Source organism: Poromitra crassiceps (assembly GCF_964638095.1).
Source record: "Poromitra crassiceps genome assembly, chromosome: 13".
In the NCBI taxonomy this organism is placed as follows: Eukaryota; Metazoa; Chordata; class Actinopteri; order Beryciformes; family Melamphaidae; genus Poromitra; species Poromitra crassiceps.
In genome coordinates, this window is record NC_139644.1 from 23,307,199 (window position 1) to 23,327,940 (window position 20,742).

At 41.9% G+C, this 20,742-nt stretch overlaps 1 protein-coding gene across 1 annotated transcript; it reads right to left on the minus strand.

The window, feature by feature from the left end:
* Positions 1–6,015: 6,015 nt before the first annotated feature.
* elfn1a (extracellular leucine-rich repeat and fibronectin type III domain containing 1a) lies at positions 6,016–8,382 on the minus strand (the record flags this gene model as incomplete). The annotated part of the gene is made up of 1 exon (XM_083648879.1): positions 6,016–8,382. The coding sequence occupies one exon, from the start codon at positions 8,380–8,382 to the stop codon at positions 6,016–6,018; it is 2,367 nt and encodes a 788-aa protein (XP_083505005.1).
* Positions 8,383–20,742: the final 12,360 nt, after the last annotated feature.

Below are 20,742 nucleotides of genomic sequence, written 5' to 3' on the forward strand. Positions count from 1 at the left end.
TTATATTGATAGATTATTATTATTATTATTATTATTATTATTATTATTGATCAAGTCCTCCCCCCAACCCCCCCCACGAGCCGCTCTGCACAGCACCAGCTGATGCTCCCAAGACCACCTGGGTCAAGACGAGATGGAGGGACCAGTAGAAGTCAGCAGAACTGTCTAGGCCAGGGATACTCAACTTGCTTTGCCCGGGGGCCACTTTTCCAGAATGACAGTAGGCCAGGGGCCAGTTAATAAACAAACATTAATAATATTCATGGTCATGACCCTTACTCAAAATGCAACATGTCTTGTGGCTGTATTGTGGCCATTAAGGTGACTGTGGCCTCTGCCTCTTTCTACGAAGGCTTTCTCCCTTTTATGAACCTCAGTACAAAATGGCAGCTGTAGAAAGAAGCTCTTGCTTTTTGATTCTGAGGGACTTTTGTCTGCTGTCAGATACCATTGTAACGGCATTGGAAATATCTTGCCATGATGTCACATTGTCTAAATGTGTTCATATCCACAGGAATAAGAAAAACACATCACCAAACAACAAAACAGGCTCAGAAATGCAAGGTAGCCCTACATCACTGTTCCATCACTACGTCCCATCATCATGCTACTGTATGCATGCAGGACATGTCATCATGGTGTCTCTGTGTATAGACTCATAGTTGTGAACACAATAAACCAGGAACAATATAGAAACGTCATACTCACAGCACAGATTCCTCCTATAGAATAGATTATCTGATAGATCTTAGAGCTCAGGTGTACATTTGCATATTAACAAGGAGAAATATTGGGACATTAGGCAGCTCAAGTTGTTGAACAGGGTTAAAGGGTGGATTTTTCCCTTAATAATTCAAAATTAGGCATGGGTGTACAGATTTTGCCAACATAAATGATACAATCAGTGGTAATATTCTTATTCTTCTCCTTATTGTTGTTGTTATTGTTATTATTTTGTTATAGCCATGAAAGCTTATACAGGTCAAGAGCATGTCAAAACATTTAATTTACTTAAGTGACAAATTATATTTTCATGTATGTCAAATGTATTAGAATAATGTTACCTAATTTGCATAATGTATGGAGAATAGCAGATGGGATTAGAAAAAAAAATCCATTCACTCTTCGTGTACTGCTGTAGGTGGAGGTGGCCTGAGGCCTGTACTACGAAGCTAGTTTAATGCCTTATCCGAGTAAGTTTGAGTTTAAACCTGGTTTAGCCGTACTACAAAGCAAGTTAACTTTCAATCACCATGGCAACTGACGCTGCAAAGCTAACCTGGTCGCGACCAGGTTAGCTTCAGAGGATAAGATCAAAATCCATGACAGACCCATATAATCGGCTCTCTGGAGTCACTCACCATTCATATAAGATCGCCATATGAAAAATAGATTGCAGTCAACTGAGAATATAACAAGAAAAACATTTGTGGCTCTGTAGGCTACATAATTAAATTAAGCCTACTTACCACTTTATGTCTTAACAGCTCAACGATGCGTGGAGAAATATGATCACTATTAATCACCGCGGCGCATATCATGAATGGACCCTCAAATGGAGTGAGGGTGATATTCTCCTACATGCCAGAAAAGCCTATACATATAATATAGATATGGGATAAATATGGATAGCCCCAATACTAAATATGCAGGCTATTCTTGCATCTTTCAGCTGGAAATGTGTCCTGTAGGCTGTATGCCAATATATGAGCAAAAATAGGCTAGTTTTTATCAATGATAATATGCCCGCATCGTCTCAATTCAGTTCAGCAGTTTTCTCTTTTATAGTAGGCTATTAGGCTTTATACTAGGCTATTTTATATATGAATTATTCGATCAGTGCAACCACACACATGAGTGATAGAGATCATTATTCATTGAGCATGCGTTTCTAAATCTATGGTCTAAATAGGCTTACAGATTGTGGAAATGTATAGACTGAGACTGCTGTATTAATGTATGCAGCTGTATCAGACAGAAATCGCTGATCAAAGTAGCCTAAATCAAATGACTGATGTGAATACAAGCTGCTGCTTTAGACAGCCCTTCAGCAGACTATCCAACGCGGATTTTCATTCTGACATTAAATCGCGGATACATTAAATATCCGCTAAAACTCTGATCATGCACTGGCTTTCATGGAACGAGGAAATGGGTGTGGAAATGGGTGTGGGCGTGGATCAACTCAGCTGTTCATAATGTGATTGGCCAGCGCACCTCTTTCGCGTGGACGCGCGCCTGTGCACGAGCGAAAAACGTGCGCGTGCACAGGCAGATCCCAGGTCCACTTACCTAGTAAAAAACCAGCGTCGTAGTATCAGTTAACTAGATAGCTTTGATCCTGTTCAGTCAAACCAGATCAAAGGGACTTATCGCGGATCTGTTAAACTAGTTTCGTAGTACAGGGCTCTGCTCTGTGCAGGAAGTAGATCTTCACGCTATCCTGATGGAAACTCGACATGCTGGTGTAGCTTCAGGGTGAGACCAGAGAAGAGTCATAATAAAGATGCTGAGTGTATGGGTGCACCCTTAACTTTATTTCACAGTACTTTGTCTGAAAGCAGATAACATAGTATTAAGAAAAGGGAAAAATGAAAGAAAAGAAAACATTTTTGTGCTCTTGTTTGTTTTGATGCACTTGAACAGCTGTTCATCTTTCCAAAGGTTTTCTATCTCGTATTATACACATAAGTGCTACAATATGCAGTATAAAAAACATGTTGCTAACTGGCTAAATTAACTAGAAACCTGACAGCTCTCAGAATATACTCAAATGCATGTATAAAAATGACAACAAATTTTGCAACTGTATCAACATTGAAAATTAAACAAAGGAAATTTACACTTGTACACACATCCCAAAATCTTAAGGCGGTTGAAATATTAAGTCAGACAACCAAATTGAACACTTTACAAGGTGCTTACATAACACATTCATATCAGGCTCATGGCATGATTCATATCACATTCATGAATACTAATAACCTCATGACACATTTATGAGAAATGGATGCAACGTATCAGAAATCAAAAGGTCTAAGAAATTCCCAATAAAAAAAGCCTGTACTTAAAGTCACATCTTAATGTAGGTGTCCCCTGTCCCCTGTCAGCCTACATTGACTAGTAGGCTAATGATAGAGGTGATTCCAAATTGCTCCTGCCTTCAGGTCATCCTATCAGATTTCAATCTCTGTTCCTCAGCTGAACATAAATGTCTCTTCAGCAGGAGCCACTTTCCAATTTTGTGTAATAGGGAACAATTGAGCTGCACAATTAGGACCTAATCGCTGATAATCGGATATCACGATGTGATGCTTCCACGATTAATAATCATGTAAATCGCCTACAGTAAGTAAATTGAATCGTTTGTTCTATTTTCAATTCCCCTGAAAGTCCCTATGTGGCATATCAAGCGCTTCAATTAAGTCAGCAGAGAAATCTTTAACCTCACATTCACCATCTTTGGAAAAATCAGCCTGACATTAGGGCGGAAAAGCCTTCTCTCAAGTCTGAACGTAGTTTTGCTTCCTGAAAGTGGATCATTGCCTGTGATTTAGAGATAGGCCTATTTGATACCAGATGAGAGCAAAAGATGCTGTTCAATGTTTGCCTTATAGCAGGGTGCAGCTGCACCCAAAGTAATGAAGTGGTGAATATTTATTATTTGAATTGTGTAAAACAAAAACAAAAAAGGACCAGAATAAGGATAAGGTTAAGAGTGAAAACAAGCGTTATAGTTACTGATACTTTGAGAAATACTGCGCTTAAAAAAGTGTGCATTTTTTTTTTAATCCTGAAAGTGAATCGAATAATCGTGATTAATAATGATCAAAATATTTAGCAGAATAAATAGGGTTATTATTTTTGCCATAGCCTAATTGTGCAGCCCTAGGAATAAGTAATGGGAACCTTAGTCTCGCTGGCCAGCCTCCCCTCCCTACCGTGAGATGAGTCTGGCGGCGCAGGTCTCCATTGTGGGATTGCGATGGGCGGCGCTTGGCGGCAGTGCCCTTGGAAAATAGTTTCCAACAATCCAACTTGCCATTTTCAGCATGTAGCAACGAGCTAGCGTGTAGGTTTCTGCCGTTAGCTTGCTAGCTAGTTAGCGTTGGTGTTTTCACTGAGGCGGCAGGTCACTATTTACAGCGACACACAGGGAGGAGGGAGCGGAAGCCGCTCTGATTGACATGGTCGGAGCCAATGACAGAGCTTGTAATAAGCGGGGAGCGGACATCCGGCTGTGACTGAAACAGTGCCTCCAATGGGGAGCAGCTGTAGAGCAGGGGAGGGCTTATCCCAGTTGCCTGTTTCCGTGCAGCCAGACGACTCTCCCGGAAGGGAGAGGAGGCTGGCCAGCGAGACTATGGGAACCTTAACTGCTTAACCTTATCTATATCCTACATGCCCAATACATTTAAAGTTGCATGATTACAATTCTTTAAATGATTAATGGAGTTGTTATAAGTATTGATTGCTCATTTATGACTATCTTATGAAGCATATCATGAGCCTGTTAGGAATGAGCTACACAACCGTCTTACAAAGAAAGCATTATATAAGTCTTATATTTACTCAAATATTGTATATGATATACAAATTCACAGCCAGTAAGTCAGAAGATTCAATTTCACATTCTCAAATTTTACTGTAGCATGTTGTTATTCATCTGGTAAGTACCTCATAATATACAAAAATATATAACAGCCTAGCAGAAAAAAGGAAAAGGAAAAAGAAACATCTCAGCAAGCAACAAGGCCCATGTGAAGATCAATCTACTGTCCTGTGTTTATTGGATCAGACATTTTATTCAATATAGTACACTGGAGGAAATATTGAAGCCAAGAAAAAATGTGTCATCATCAATCGCATTAAATAAATATTTCCTTGAAACAATACATAAAAAGCTGCCATATACAGATCAAACATGTGTTACATTCATCCATCGGGCTGTAGGATAAACTCTCCTGCTCTCTCTGTACCTAAACAACAGGTGAGAGAGTACCAATACCTGCTGAAATGTTAGGATATAATAGAAGGCTTTCAATACCATATACTGTACTGTATGTGAATATTATCTTTTCTCAGTGTTTGGACAGTATTTTGAGTAATTGGTAAAAAGAAAAAAAGAATCTGGCTGACTGTTCATAAGATTCTCAAACCATGCAGAAACATTGTAAACATTTCAGCTTTTTCTACTTTGGTTCTAAAGATACAAAAATGATGGTTCATGAAGTTGAGACCTTCTAGCAGCAGGCGGTTTAACGTCTCGCCTGCATGAGGTCTAACAGATTCCTCCTAATATTGTGCAGTGTGGTTTGGGGGCATTTACAACCAAATCCATTTGTCATAATATTTATGAGCTTTCAAAAAGCAAAACAAAACAAAGTAAAAAGAAATGGGCGCTGAAGGTAAGATGACAAACTCTCACAAGTTTAAAATTGGACATGGCATTTTAGTAAGCATCATCTAAATGAACAGCTCTCCATTTGATAAACCTGATTCATTCACATAATACTTTTCCATTTACAGTATACAGCAAACATTGCAAATATATAAACCATATCTGTACATAGTTTTTGTTGAATGAAGTATATGCAAGGAAGAAAAAAGTTATTTTCTTTTGAATGAGTGTGGTTGATAGTTCTTCAAGAAAAAAATATTGAGGTTTCAGTAGACACGTCTTCATAATAGTATTTCTCAAAGTACACAACAGCAAATCCACTGGCACAGGACTTGGCCATGCGATACCCAAAAACCTATAATCCATTGCAACATATATATTCTTAATTTGCAATATATTTCCCCTTAATAGATAAAAGTTTTCCTCATGAATGTTATACATAATATGACAAATCTATGATTTTAAACGATCTTTACCCCATTGTCCTCACAGTCAAAATCGAATGTGATACACATGAATGAGTAGTTGATTACAATATGAAGTATCCATTGTTGTCACGTGAGGTTCTTGTGTCATTTCTGCAACGTGTGGTCCATTAAAAACACTTGAAGAGGTTAAGATTTATGTTGGGCTGATACACCTTTCCAGTAGTCTAAAATATCATGCAGGTCCTCATCCTTTGCAAACTGCACTTTCTTACGCAGTGCATGACCTGCGGCCATGTACTCCTCATCTTTGTGCCGCTTGCGGTGGAATTTGAAGCGCTCCCAGATGCTGTGGGAGGGTTTGCAGTAGTATTCAGGACTGGAGGAGTAGCTTAGATTGTGGTACTGAGATGACAGCTGAGAATATGCCAAGTCTCTGGAGCGGGAGTGAGTGAGAGGTTCCAGGATGGAGGACTTGTGGCCGCCGGGTCCCTCGAGCTCCTCTATCTGGGCGTCGGGGTACGAGTGCCGGTGGTCACTGTACTGACGAATCTTGTCCGCCTCAGCCCTCAGGATGGCAGCAGCAGGTGTTACAGTGAGGATGGTCTCTCCTGTCGGGGACGTTTTCTCTATGTACTTCGATTCAGAGCGATAAGGCCTGGGGCTTCGCATGGGTCCTCCTGTGGCAGTGCTGGGCCTCTTAGGCGAGGCATCCGAGGTACGATGCCTCTGCAAAGAATGGTGGTAGCTGTCCTTATACCCTGGAGACAAAAGGTTACTCTGCGGATGTTCTGATATTAGTACCAGCTGCGGCTCCGCAGTGGATACAGCTCCAGATTTGACCCCTTGAAAAGAGGTGGATTCCGACTTAAGAGCATCTATACAGTTGTTAATGATCTGATTGACTTTATCCACCTCTTTTGCAATGGTAGAAATCTCTGCCACTGACCCTTGGCTATTCCCAGGCATAGCCATCTCACATTCTCTGCGCTCATGGTGGTCCACACTTCGCACATCCATGTAATTTCCTTTCACCATTTTGGGAGTGTCGCTTATCTCTTGAAATTTGTACTGATCCATTTCACTCCCGGACGGCAAGTACGGCATGCGAGCCATGCTCTCCCCGCCCATCATTTGCTTCTGTGACATTCGAGAGATGGTCCCGCCCTCCAGTTCTTGTCCATACTTCAGTTCCATTATGTTTTTCTTCAGGCTACTTGATCTTTTGTGCTTTTCATCTTGCTGACGCTTTTTTCGCAAGCAATAGTAGACCATCCCCAGAACAATTACCATGCTAAAGAGGCAGCCTAGAATTGTCATTATGTAGTGGGTAGCAGTGGCATTGCTTACATCTCTCTCCTTTCCATTCCAAGGGCCTGTAGTGATTGTCAGACATGTATGGTTGTATCTAAGAGAATTGCGTATAGAAGCAACACAGTATGTGTAGTCAGTGTGGGGTTTCAGGTTTTTCAGCTCAATATCCTCCTTCATATCTTTTAGGTTTTGAATATCTGTGAAGAAGCTGTTGTTGTACTGAACCAGGATGTACATCTTCTTGTAGGGATGGGGAATCTGAACAGTGATGGTGGCGCCTGTGTTTGATACTTGCTTCAGTTTCATCAGAGGGTTTACCTCCACATCATAGTATGTTGTACTGATGGTGATGTCGTCTGGTTCGGTGCCTGAAGGACAGTCTTCCAGCCCACAGGGAGTCGAGTCTGGCGGGGGGGTGGTAGGCTCCGGGGGCAAGGGAATGTATGGTGTCACATAGTCATCTGTACACACAGTGGAGAGCATGTGAAGCGCATTTCGATATGTTGGATTGTTGGGATTCTGGCTCAGCAGACTGTACCCAGACACACCTGCCGGGGAGTCACAGACCATCCGTTCATTTGTCCTGTTCGGGAAAACTGAGAGCCATTTGACAAAACCAAGCAATTCACAGGAGCAGTTGAACGGGTTAGTGTACAGCTCACAGGTGGTAAGTTTAGTCAAGCTGGTAAACGTGGACCCATCTAACTGCTGGAGTCGGTTCATGGAGAGGTCAATGTTCTCAATGTTGGGGCATTCCCAAAAGGCATTGGGTGTCACAGTCTCAATCAGATTGGCCTGGAGGTAGAGGTACTGCAGCTTGCCTAAACCCCTGAGGATCCCCTCTGTCAGGTTCCGCATCTTGTTGAAGCCCAACTGAAGGACTTGTAAGTTGAACTGGGCCGAAAAGGCCCCGTCCTCTATGTAGGAGATCTCGTTCTTAGTCAGGTTCAGGTAGGTCAAGTTGGCAAAGCGGCTAAGGGCAGAATAATGGATACTTTTGATTTTGTTTTCATTCAGACGAAGGTCCACAATGGTGCTGTTGATATGCTGAGGGATGGCTTCAAAAGGTGGTTGGTTTTGGCTACAAATTGCGAGCCATACATAGCCCTTTTCACCCTCAATTAACCAGCAGTCTCCATTGACTCTGCCTGTGTGAGTCAAATAGACAAGGGCCACAGACCAGAAAAAGGCACTCTTCAACATACCTATGCTGCAGGCCATTGGAGCTTCTCCCAGAGTCATGTGCAGGACCAAAAATGAGAAGGTGTGGTGGTTCTGATGCAGTTGAACTGATCCTGTTGGTAACTGGGCGGGATGTTCAACTGTTCAAAACTTCAGTGCCAGAAACAATCCATTTAGCAGTCTCTTGTTCAATGAAGGATGGTTCTGTCCGCACATGCCATTCCATTCATTGACTTCTGCCTTCAGTGAACGATTGCCGATGGTTAGTTGAGATTCCGTATTTCACCACCTCAGGTTGGCTTGTGCTTATTTCCTTAGAGGTTACCATCATTAAATGCTCTCATCTTATCGTCTCCGCCACTGTCTTCTTCGCTGCGTCTCTCTCAGGTGCACAGAGGAATAACCTGCAATGTAGAGACAAGAGCACATTGTTGACATTATGGCTACACAGATTGGATCTTCTATACCAACCACACACAGTGTCATTTTAAAAATCATGAGCATTGAGATCAATAAAAAAAACAATATGACACATACTACTACATACTTGTTCAATGAAATGTTGCCGTCAATGTTTAGATCATTTATATCATGTATTTCCTCAGTTCAGACAATATAGAACTTTATTTTATCAAGATTAATTAGCCCATCACATGCTAAAGAGGATTCATGTGTACTGCATGCTCTCCCTGTTCATGCCCTTCCAATTATTTTGTACATAATTTAAGAGGTGTTTGCGGTCCCCGTGGCCCACTGCTATTAAAGGAAACCATTGGCCAATTACCACTTGACAGGGTGGAAAAGCAGGGGCCTTGTTTTCACACCATTAACCTGAGCACTGTCAAGCGCAACGGAGGGAGGCCAATTTTAAGAAGCTGCATTAAATCAATTAGACAAAACTCGGTGAAAAGGTAATTTTAGACCAATTTGCTTAGGATTTTCCTTTGAAAACCTTATTACATATACATTAATATCTATTTCAGCACTGGATTATATGGGAGAAAATGGGGAAATGCTGATTACTACATTTTCCTAAATGTGATTCAACCCTTTTGCAAAGGAATAGCCATCTCTGAAGTCGGAGCGTTACTCTAACACTGTAATTTGCAAAAGCGACCACTGTGCAGAGAAAATCATGTCAAAATGGATTATTCTTTACTGATCCCTCTTGTTAGTCTTGTTTCTCTCTCTGTGGTCTCCCTATAAACACTATTATTTTTTATTATATCAATGCTAATAGTTGGGGCGACTGGTGCTGCAGCGGTCTAGTCCCTCGCCTACCAACACGAGGGCCGCAGGTTCGCGCCCCATCGTTACCACCGGCTTGGTCGGGTGTTCGCCTCATGCTGGTGGCGTAGTTTTGGATTCAAAGCACAACCTCACTATTAAACTGCCAAATCACTCATTACTATATAGCCTTCACCACATTTAATTGTCCTAGCTTCAAGGTAATACTGACAAGGAACTGAAGGAAGTAAATAATACAATGGCTGACAAGGAGTGCTGTAAATAATACAATGCTGCCTAATGCACTAATGCACTGTATTGTAAAAATGACCGCAATCACCAATGATATTGACTTTTATTTCATTTTTAAGCAATTTGTGGGGTTTGCACGTAACATGGTGCAAGTGGATGTACTCTCCTGCAACTTGAATAATGCCTGTGTAGAATGCCTGCCTGCCTTCATCTGCATCTACTAACATCAGGTCGATACGTCTGACCTCGAGGCTACAGAATACAGCACCTCATAATCAGGGGAACCTTGCACTGTTTCTTAAGTCAACCTTGACCAGCTTTCAAATCAGATTGGACTCCACCAATAATTCAATGGATCCAATCTTCCAAAAAACATTGCATTTCCTGAAGGGATGGTTTCATTGTAGAGCAGCATAAAACATTTCTTAGTGCAAGCCAGGTCTAAGGTCATCCAAGACGTCTTTATATTCAAACCGTATTCATAAATTATGTCTGGTGTATATAGACATTCTGGCAGTTATGTCCATAAACTGGCCTACAAAGTCATTCATTTGTCATACATTAAATTTGACCAGAGAATACAAAATTATTTGAGTAGTTGTACTGAGACTACTGTTATATATAAAACATATAACTGCAGTATTTAAAATGGTCTTCTGGACACTAATTTGTAAATACTAAGATACCAATGATCAAAGTCGGACGGACAAACCCGTCTTTATTGTCACATGACAACCCAACACACACATGCTGCCAGCCACACACACACACACACACACACACACACACACACACACACACACACACACACACACACACACACACACACACACACACACACACACACACACACACACACACACACACACACACACACACACACACACACACACACGCTGACGGTGGCCGGCTGCTTTTAACCCATCCAATGAGAGTGTGCTGGAAAGTTAATAGAACATTACAAGACAGCTGTTGAAAACGTAACCCCAGACCCCAGATGTATTGATGTGTGCCCACCCGCTGCCCTCAGTAATGTAGGCTTTTCTTTTAGCCACAGTTCAGCTTCTGACACAGGCCAGGATGTAATTGCTGTGTGTGTGTGTGTGTGTGTGTGTGTGTGTGTGTGTGTGTGAGGGGGGGGGGGGTTGTTACACAGGGGGTGAGAAGGTGTTTTTTGTTTGGGGGGTGTTAAGAGGACAGGGCTCTACAGACGAGGGCCAATCACACTGTTGGAACAGAACGCATGTGACAGTTTATGGCAGGGAGAATACTTCAAGTTGAAACCCCCCCCCCCCCCCCCCCCCCCCCCCGTGGAGCTATATTCCTGCAGTCATTTGACCTTTTGTGTAAAGCTAGTTTATCACATTACAATTACACAGATATTTGGTTGTCGTTTTCCTTATCTACATGGATCACAAATAAGGTGGTGGATGTAATCGTTCTGGACATTCAATTTCAAGAGCTGGAACGTTATCTCCAGCACAAACCCTTGTGCTGTCCACAGTTAATATGCACAAAGACAAACGCACAAACACACGCATAACTGCACAGTAGAGTATCTGCACGTTATATTAATAATAATAAAATAAAAATATATTGAAAGTAAATACAATGTAGTCTTTTTTGGTACCTGCAAGCTAGAGAGCAAAGCGAGAATAATAATTCTACAGCATGTTATATCAGGGAAAAAGAATAGCAGCTCTGGATGGTCTCCAACAGTAAGTATTGTACAGTGTGTGTTGATATAGACGGTTTTAACTTGACAACAAAAACATTCTAAATTGAACCCCCGCTCACTTCCTGTTGCAGTGTTTGCTATGGACATAAAAGAAAAAAAAAACATTCAAGTGCAGGACTGACCATTCCGTGAAAACCGTCTATACAGCTGAGCAGCGAAAACAAAAGTAACGATGTCAAGTGAATATTTCTGCAGTTTGCCGAAATGCTGAGAAAAGGGAAGTGCTGTGGGGTTGTACTCTGGTGAAAACCGTCTATACTGATAACATTAAAACAGTGTTACTGTACACAGTAGTAAACTGCTGAGGCTCTGTCTCACATGGATTTGAATAAGCCTAGAGGGTCAGATTACAGATGAATCTATAGCGCGGCTTTGTCCACTTGTCTGTTTTGTAAGGTGCCACATGTCGATTTCAAATGAGCTGAACGCACTGTTTGCATTACATTGCTGCTTCCCCTTCATTCCCATCTTCATTCATGCGTATAGTGCAGCACGTTGTTTATGATAGATGGTGTGTGGAATAAACTTCCAGTAGACAGGGGCAACATGTCTCTGAGAAGCTATTTATTGTGTGCCAGTCAAAATAAAGATTTGAATGGATATGTGGGTCTGACAAGGTCCCAATACTGCGGGCAGTCGCCGTCACATCACTGAGTTAGTATGACATGGACACATTATTATAGTGCGCTGTTTTGATGCATCTCCCATGTAAGTACAGCTTCCTGTTTTTCACTATGCGCACACATTGGCTGAAAAATGCATGTGGCCCAGATTTTTTTTTTAGTCAGAGACCCATCAAGACTGCATTATTTAGTATACACACTATATAACAGGGTACACTGTATATTGGTGCGTCAATAGCAGTTCTTTGTTTAGCTCAAACTACTAACAAATTATTTATAGTGGAAATATGACGGTCATCCACTGGCGATCTGTCTTAGCGTACTGTGTAGATAAAGAAGAGGAATGGATGCGGCGGTGGAGGACGCAGCAATAAAACGCCAAAGGCTACTATTATAAAACATGAGGACAAAAGAGCATTTGCAGAGGGGCACTGAAGAATAGAAGACTTTCCAAGCCCTTGGGAGGAAAGAGGTTCCAAATCAAATGTTCCATGAAATGAATATGGAAAATACAGCTCTGTAGAATACCTGACATGGCAAAAGATCAAAAAAGCAAAATGCCACCCTGTTATTACGGTATTCCCCATCTCTGACCTTTACAGTAAATACCGCCCGGCAAAGATTGAGCTCATTTGACCCGACCTCTATGGCACCGCTGCAAGATGCTTTAGGAATTAAATGGAAGTTTAAGTTACAGTATACCCAAGGGGCAATCTCTGGTTCTGAAAAGTGAAGCCAATGTGGAAGGGCTTTAAACCTGCATTCATTCAAATGGCCGGCAGGGGGTGACTCCACTGGCTGCAAAAAGAAGTCAGATTGTATGGAAGTCAATGGGAAATGGCTGTACTTCTCACTTTATTTATGACTTCAGTAAACACTTTCCTAGAGTTGATGGTCTCAATTGCTAGTTTCAAATCTTCAATACAGCATGATGTTCATTTAGTTAATTATGGAGAAGATAAAGCAGACTATGTTTTGGGGCGTGATTGACAGATCACCTGTCCAATGATCGCGCAGCTTGCCAATCGTGGACCAATAGCAGGAGGCACTGCAGCTCTGTGCGAAACCCATGGCCTCGCGCTGCTTGGTCCAAATAACCAAGATGGCGTTGCTCAAAATGCCAAACTCAAGGCTTCAAAACGGGAGTCCCAAACCACTGGGTGATGTCACGTGGCTACGTCAAAATTTGTACACTGTCTCTGGTTATAGGTGAAAAGTCTCCTCTCGTTTAGAATGCATAGAATGTTTTGTTTGTCCACAGTAGCTCGCTCTAGTGAGCCTCACACTTCGTCACTGCCTCGCCACCGAGACCCATGCATTCTGTAAATTACAGCAGTGCTAGTTTCCCCTTGTTAGGGTAAATGCAAATACATAATGCATGCTTGCTTACACTGATAGGAAATAGCTTCTGCATGACAAAACACAGATTTCGCATTCAAGCATTGTATCTTAAGTCCTGCGTTGCTCTCCCGGTACCTGCATGTGCCAAGAAAAACAACGCCTGCAGTGGGAAGTTGTTGGAGAGTAATTAAAGCAACCGACTATATCAAAAGACATTTTTAGTGCATTAGTTTCACGCAAAGCACGGCATACAGTATGTACATCCTGGCCTTCAAATGAACCTATACCGCAGCCAGCAGTGTATGTTGCCTTATGAGAGCTTAGGTATATATTTGCCGCCCCAGACCAGCTTTCCTTAATGGCTACAATCTGTATGGTCCAGTGGTAGCCCTGAGTGCAGCAGGCCAGAACACCCAAGGCATCAGACCCCAGTGTATTCCCCTAGCAGACACAGGCAGCCATTCCACACTCTCGGTTCCATCTGGGCTTTATCCACTGGGTAATGAGAGCTTTTTCTGTTTCTTTTCCTCTTGTCTGGTTAACCTATTGAAACCCGGCTCTTCAAACACATCCTTGTAAATGTGTGTTGCGTTTGCACAGGGCCCCTGCGTACACAGTGCACGCCACTTATGCTCAATCACTATAAATCATTTACCTCTGATACATTTTATGATGAAAACGGCAACAACAACAAATTCACAAATACTAAATGGAGAGAGAGGCCTATCTTTCTTAGAATAAAAATGTTTGACGTGTGTGTAATACAAGTACATTTGGGAATTGCTTTTTAAGATGGTACGGCTGACATAGTGGGAAATCACAGAGGTCAAATGGCGATACGGTTTTTGAAAGGAGGGGGCTGAAATGGTGACAGGTGGATACTGCATTACCTTGAGGGGAATGGTTCAGCTGCCATGTCTCTATCCCCCGGCTGGAGCCTTTGAAAGTGAGACAGACTCATCCTCTGTCACACAGAGCCTCGGGAGTGCTCTTTCACACCCAGAGCCATGCAGCGCTTCAAGGCAAACTTTGACAGAAGCTCCAGCGAGCTACACCGAGGAAACGGCTTCCTGATGCTTTATGCTTTCAGCTCTCTCTCCCCACACGTATTCTATGCAAAGCAGCCTCACTCTCACCCCCCCCCCCCCGATCTCCCACGATCTCCGTCTCCCACTCCCCTCCTGTTTCTCCATGCGTCCGGTGAAACCATTTCAGTGTGCATACTAATGTTCTTCAGTTCTATCTTTAAGGGTCTACAAAAGAGTCATATCAAAAGAATGTGTTTTTACAGTTCGAGGGCCAGCTTTTCTTGTTTCTCCGCTGCTCTCTATCTTGTACTTTGTGATGGTGAAGGTGCCTCCATCTCGGAGGACTCCCTTCATCCATACCAATGACTGCCTTGATGTCATCAGAATGCATGCACTTCTCGCTGCGACGAATGAAAAAGGTAAAGATGGGGAAACCAGAAGTGGAGAATCAATTGAGTGGAAATAGAAGGACTTCTCTTGGGGAAGGAAAACATTGTGCTCATTGAGCCACTGAATTGCTTTGGAGAGAGGGAGAATGAGGCCACATATGCTCGGCTTATATCAGAGGATATTAAACTCATACATTAATTACTCAGGGAATATTGCCTGGGATAGAATAGAATACTGTTTGCTGAAACACTTTTGATGGCTTCAGAGATATGATATATACGCTACTTGTTGAATTCGCCAGGTCTTTTCCAGTGGAAGTGAGGTTCATAAAGGCAAGTGGACAGCTGCGAGGCACCGCACAATGTCTTTTTTCTTATCTAACTTTTGTATCTGATAAGTGAGGGGAGTCGCGCTCCACCTCCATGCAGTCAGTTCATTTGTTTTCCAGACGAAGCCTTTTATTATGACCCTGTGACAATCGGAGGTTCCTCCTTATAAATAGAGTCCACAAGGATGCACTATAGAGTTTATCTCAATGTGACCTTCTGAGCCTGGGAGGGGAAGGGATAAGAAAAAGAAAGAAAGAAAAATGAATAAAGTGGTGATAAGGTACTGTACAATATGTGGAGTTACATACTGTAGTTATAGTGAGGTACTGTACAGTATGTGGAGTTACATACTGTAGTTATAGTGATGTACTGTACAGTATGTGGAGTTACATACTGTAGTTATAGTGATGTAGTGTACAGTATGTGGAGTTACATACTGTAGTTATAGTGATGTACTGTACAATATGTGGAGTTACATACTGTAGTTATAGTGAGGTACTGTACAGTATGTGGAGTTACATACTGTAGTAATAGTGATGTACTGTACAATATGTGGAGTTACATACTGTAGTTATAGTGAGGTACTGTACAGTATGTGGAGTTACATACTGTAGTTATAGTGATGTACTGTACAGTATGTGGAGTTACATACTGTAGTTATAGTGATGTAGTGTACAGTATGTGGAGTTACATACTGTAGTTATAGTGATGTACTGTACAGTATGTGGAGTTACATACTGTAGTTATAGTGATGTAGTGTACAGTATGTGGAGTTACATACTGTAGTAATAGTGATGTACTGTACAGTATGTGGAGTTACATACTGTAGTAATAGTGATGTACTGTACAGTATGTTGAGTTACATACTGTAGTTATAGTGAGGTACTGTACAGTATGTGGAGTTACATACTGTAGTAATAGTGATGTACTGTACAGTATGTGGAGTTACATACTGTAGTAATAGTGATGTACTGTACAGTATGTGGAGTTACATACTGTAGTTATAGTGATGTACTGTACAATATGTGGAGTTACATACTGTAGTAATAGTGATGTACTGTACAGTATGTGGAGTTACATACTGTAGTTATAGTGATAAAGTGGTGATAAGGTAAGGTACTGTACAGTATGTGGAGTTACATACTGTAGTTATAGTGATACAGTGGTGATAAGGTAATATACAGTATGTGGAGTTACATACTGTAGTTATAGTGATGTAGTGTACAGTATTTGGAGTTACATACTGTAGTTATAGTGATGTTCATCATGTGAGAGCCAAAAGTCCATTTGAAACCTCTCACAAATTGGCAACCCGACAAAAGTCATTTTGTGGGATACTTGTGATTTAGCAGAGGACAGAGTCAGGTGTAGTATAGTTACATCTTTGGCAAATTGGCATTATTCCCCACAATAAAGGAAGAACAGCTGTGGACTGTATCAAAGTACTGTGGGTGGTGACAATTTCAATTATTTTGGTCATGTAATAACCTGACTCTGCCAGATGGGGGCGGTATGGTTTTCAATACCTCCCCATCTGGCGGACTCAGGTTAGTCATGTAAAGCAAAATGCAATTAATAAACATTTCCATTGTTGCCATTGTTGATGTTCACACGTTTTGTAATCCTTACATCCTTAGCTCAAAGTTGAAAGTACTACACAGCTTAATGAATTACAAATAGCCTACCATCTTTACTGCTGCCAACTTTCACTGGTTTGCTGCTAATTAGCTTCAAATTAGCATCAACCTATTAAGTATTGCTGAGGTGTGGGTTGCTTACAATGAATGATGATGATATTGGTGCTAAATGTCAAATCACAGATTCTTCTGAATTAAGACCTTGAGTGCCAAGCTTTGGTCGATATAGTCGTGCAGAGGACATCTGGGATTTGAATCCTTCTCTGGTTTATTCCAAAGTTGTATTCAACCCACTTACCGCCTACTTGGTATTCCACACAGGTGTCATACTTTGTAAAACTTTAAATGACTTACTGCCCTGCCAGCTCTTGTAAATTCCCAATACCCAACTCTATTGTTCTTCAGTGTATCAAGAGTCCTTCAACAGGCTCGTGACCTAGTATGATTCCAACCTAGAAGAAGAGAGCAAAAAATCTCATTACAAACTAAAAGCTCTTTGGATGACACCTCTTGTAAAGATGATAAGCCAGAGAGATGGTGTGGAATCACACTGTACTGATGGAAACGGATGCACCAATGATTTGGGCTGTTATAGAGACCCTGCGGTAGAATGAAAATTGCCCAACACAATGGTTCTCAGCAAGACACAGAACCACTTGGAACCATCCTGCATAACCCTCCATAGCATTATTGACCAGAATACTTTTTGGTTTTGTAATTTCTATTAGGGTTGGGCGATATGGCCGTAAAATAATATCAGAATATTTCAGAGATTTTCTGTGATAACGATATTCTTGACGATATGATACACTGAAACACTGACAAATATGTTGTCATTAATTTCAAGAACATACAATCGCAACAAAATAATTGTTATAGTTTTGTCAGCATCAATGTGACTGTTGCCTTCAAATATTACCGTGGTTTGTTGTACATGTTCTTTTGTAACCAAACTACTTCCACACAACTGAAGCCACTCCCCTTTTTTGAATTAACTCCTCCCCCGTGGAGCTGCTTTCAGCCATGCATGTTGTTGCTATGCATACGTACTGTGACTCAGCATAACGGTGTGACATCATTACATGAACAAGTCAGAATATTGCTATTATGATATCACGGTATTAATTATTGACGATATGATATTGCATTTTAATGATATCGATAAGGCTAAGGATAAGATACGATATGGCACACCTCTAATTTCTATAACATGGACATAGGAAATGCTCTTACATCTATTATAAAAGGGAGCAAGTGGGCAATGTTTGTTTCAATTTTGGTCCCGGAAGTGACGTCATAGAGGCATTGTGACATCACTGATGATGTCATAAGTGATGTCATAAGACTGATGATGTCATCAGTGATGTCATAAGACTGTTGATGTCATCAGTGATGTCATAAGAGGAAAATCATCTTATGACATCAGGCACTGATGTAAACTTAAAGGCCCATTCCGTTGGTTTTGGCGAGAAATAAATGTGCACAAAGTGTTTATTATTGGCACTGAGTGAATGCGCCTTGACGTAACTTAAAAATGGCGACCAGGGGCGTTTCTCTCCGACCAGCCGTTCAGAAGATATATGGAAAAACCGCAGTTTCGAAGTGGATAGCATCTCCCGCCACAGCTAGAGGATGTGACGTCTCTCGTTCACGAGCTTGTGCTCTTGTCCTAGACGCTAACAGGAAATGGCTGAAGTAGCTTTTAACGTTACGCTCGTCGCTAGCTGCTAGCTAAAGGAAACAACACAGACTCCAGAAAAAGTCCGGACTAAATAAATTAATATTTATCTAATGAAGCCCGTCTGGCCAGACAGCAGCAATGTGACCGACATCGGGGGGAAACTAGATTCAGGACTGTGTTTTCGGTTCATGAAGGGAACTTGCTGCTTGTAGCTACTGTAATGTGGTTTTGACCAGATAACGTTAGCTGCTTGCTAATGGATTTTCAAGATTCAAGATTTTTACTGTCACTCCGTAGTACAAGTATCTGACCACCTGGTCAGAAACTCTGCTAACATTACCGTCTTGTGTGAAGTAATGCAACCCTAACGTTACTACCGTTATGCTTATGGTCATGGAACATTATTGTTTGACTGCATTTAGCTGCGGTGGTGAGTCTGCCTGAACGTTAGCTTGATGCTATACGCGGCTAACTAATAGATTTAGCTATATTTATAGAAATTACCACCAGCCCCACTAATAACGTTACTGTCTTGTGTTGATAATTAATCTAACAGTCGGAAATATGCCTAACGTTAGCCTACTGTCTGTTATGCTTACGGTACATTGTTTGACTGTTCAGTTTGGACGGTACCGTACATACAGGGGGAGCAGGCTATTTCCTGGCTTCTGCTAACATGAGTATCCACTTCCCGCAGCCAGCAGGCTCTGACTGCAGTTGGCTGTTGGCTGCATACTGGTAACGTTAGCTTGATGCTAATCGCGGCTAACTAATATTAATTTACATTTATAGAAATTACCACCAGCCCCACTAATAACGTTACCGTCTTGTGTGGATAATGAATTTAACAGTCGTAAATATGCCTAACGTTACTGTTATGCTTATGAAACATTGTTTGATTGTTCAGTTTGGTCAACTCCAGGCATTACAGGGTACCGTACATACAGGGGGAGCAGGCTATTTCCTGGCTTGTGCTAACATGAGTATCGACTTGCCCGCAGCCAACGCAAGCCAAAACACGACCAAACAAGCCACAATATCGTCCCCTAATTCATCCAGAATCCTTCCTGGGCATCTCGAGGCTGATCTGACCGATAAATTGTCCAGGTTGCCGTTTTCAAGTGACTTTTATGAGTTAACGTTACAAAGCAACGAACAGCTCTGCTGTTGCCAGGCAACTGCTTGTGCGCGTGCGAGTATGGTGCCCGCGCGTCAGCTCGTTCACATGCTGCCTGCAGTTACACTAACGGCCACCGGCGTCAGTAATAGTGAGTTTTGACGGATTGGGCCTTTAAGGGGCACACACCCGCGCGCATTTAAACTTAAGGGCAATAACATTTAGTCAGCAACACACACACACCCGCCAATAGAGCAGGTGAGGCCACGCAGCAGCAAAGCTCCATATGTGAGCTGCAGGGCCAGCTCGGCGAGCTGCAGGGCGGGCGAGGCCACGTAGCGCGCGAGATGCCTAGTAATAAGAAAGTTGCAATGGTGTCAGAACTAGTCCAGCTCGACAGAATACGTACAGAACAAGAAAGAATGACTGGGGCATTTATCAAAGGGACAGGAGAAAAGTGACGCTTAATTTAATTCTGTACGTTTCAGAGTAAGACACAACTTGGCATAACACCTGAAGGTTTAAATGCAATTTTCCAGGCCATCAACTGGGCATGCTTTTTTGGCCTCTAAGCCTAGCATCTGCCAGATATGTCTCCGTAGCTGCTGACTCATGACATGTCGAACTAAAGTGGAAGCTACTGCACAGCCTTAAGAGCGACAGGAAAGTCTGTTAGGACTCACTATACACAACAGGGTTGTTTGGTCTCTCTACTCTGTAAATTGTCTTCTTTCTAATTGCATGAACACATCTCACGTTTAGAGCTGGTACAATGATAAAGTTCATGTATGTTAATGAAACCTGTGAGAAAACAGCTTCCCTTATCTGTGTCAATTAACCTTGCTATGCCCAGCCAAGCTTTTCCCACCAATTAACCTTCAGGAATGAATGGAGTTAATTAAATGATGCTGTACTGTAGGGTTTTGACTGACAGCTAAACCCGCCTCAGCCTTGTAATTGACACAATGTGGACAGCAGTGCAGTATATCTGTCTGGCCTGATAGACTATCTGACACGTTTAGGGAGAGGACATTATCACTTTGAGATTAGCTCCTAC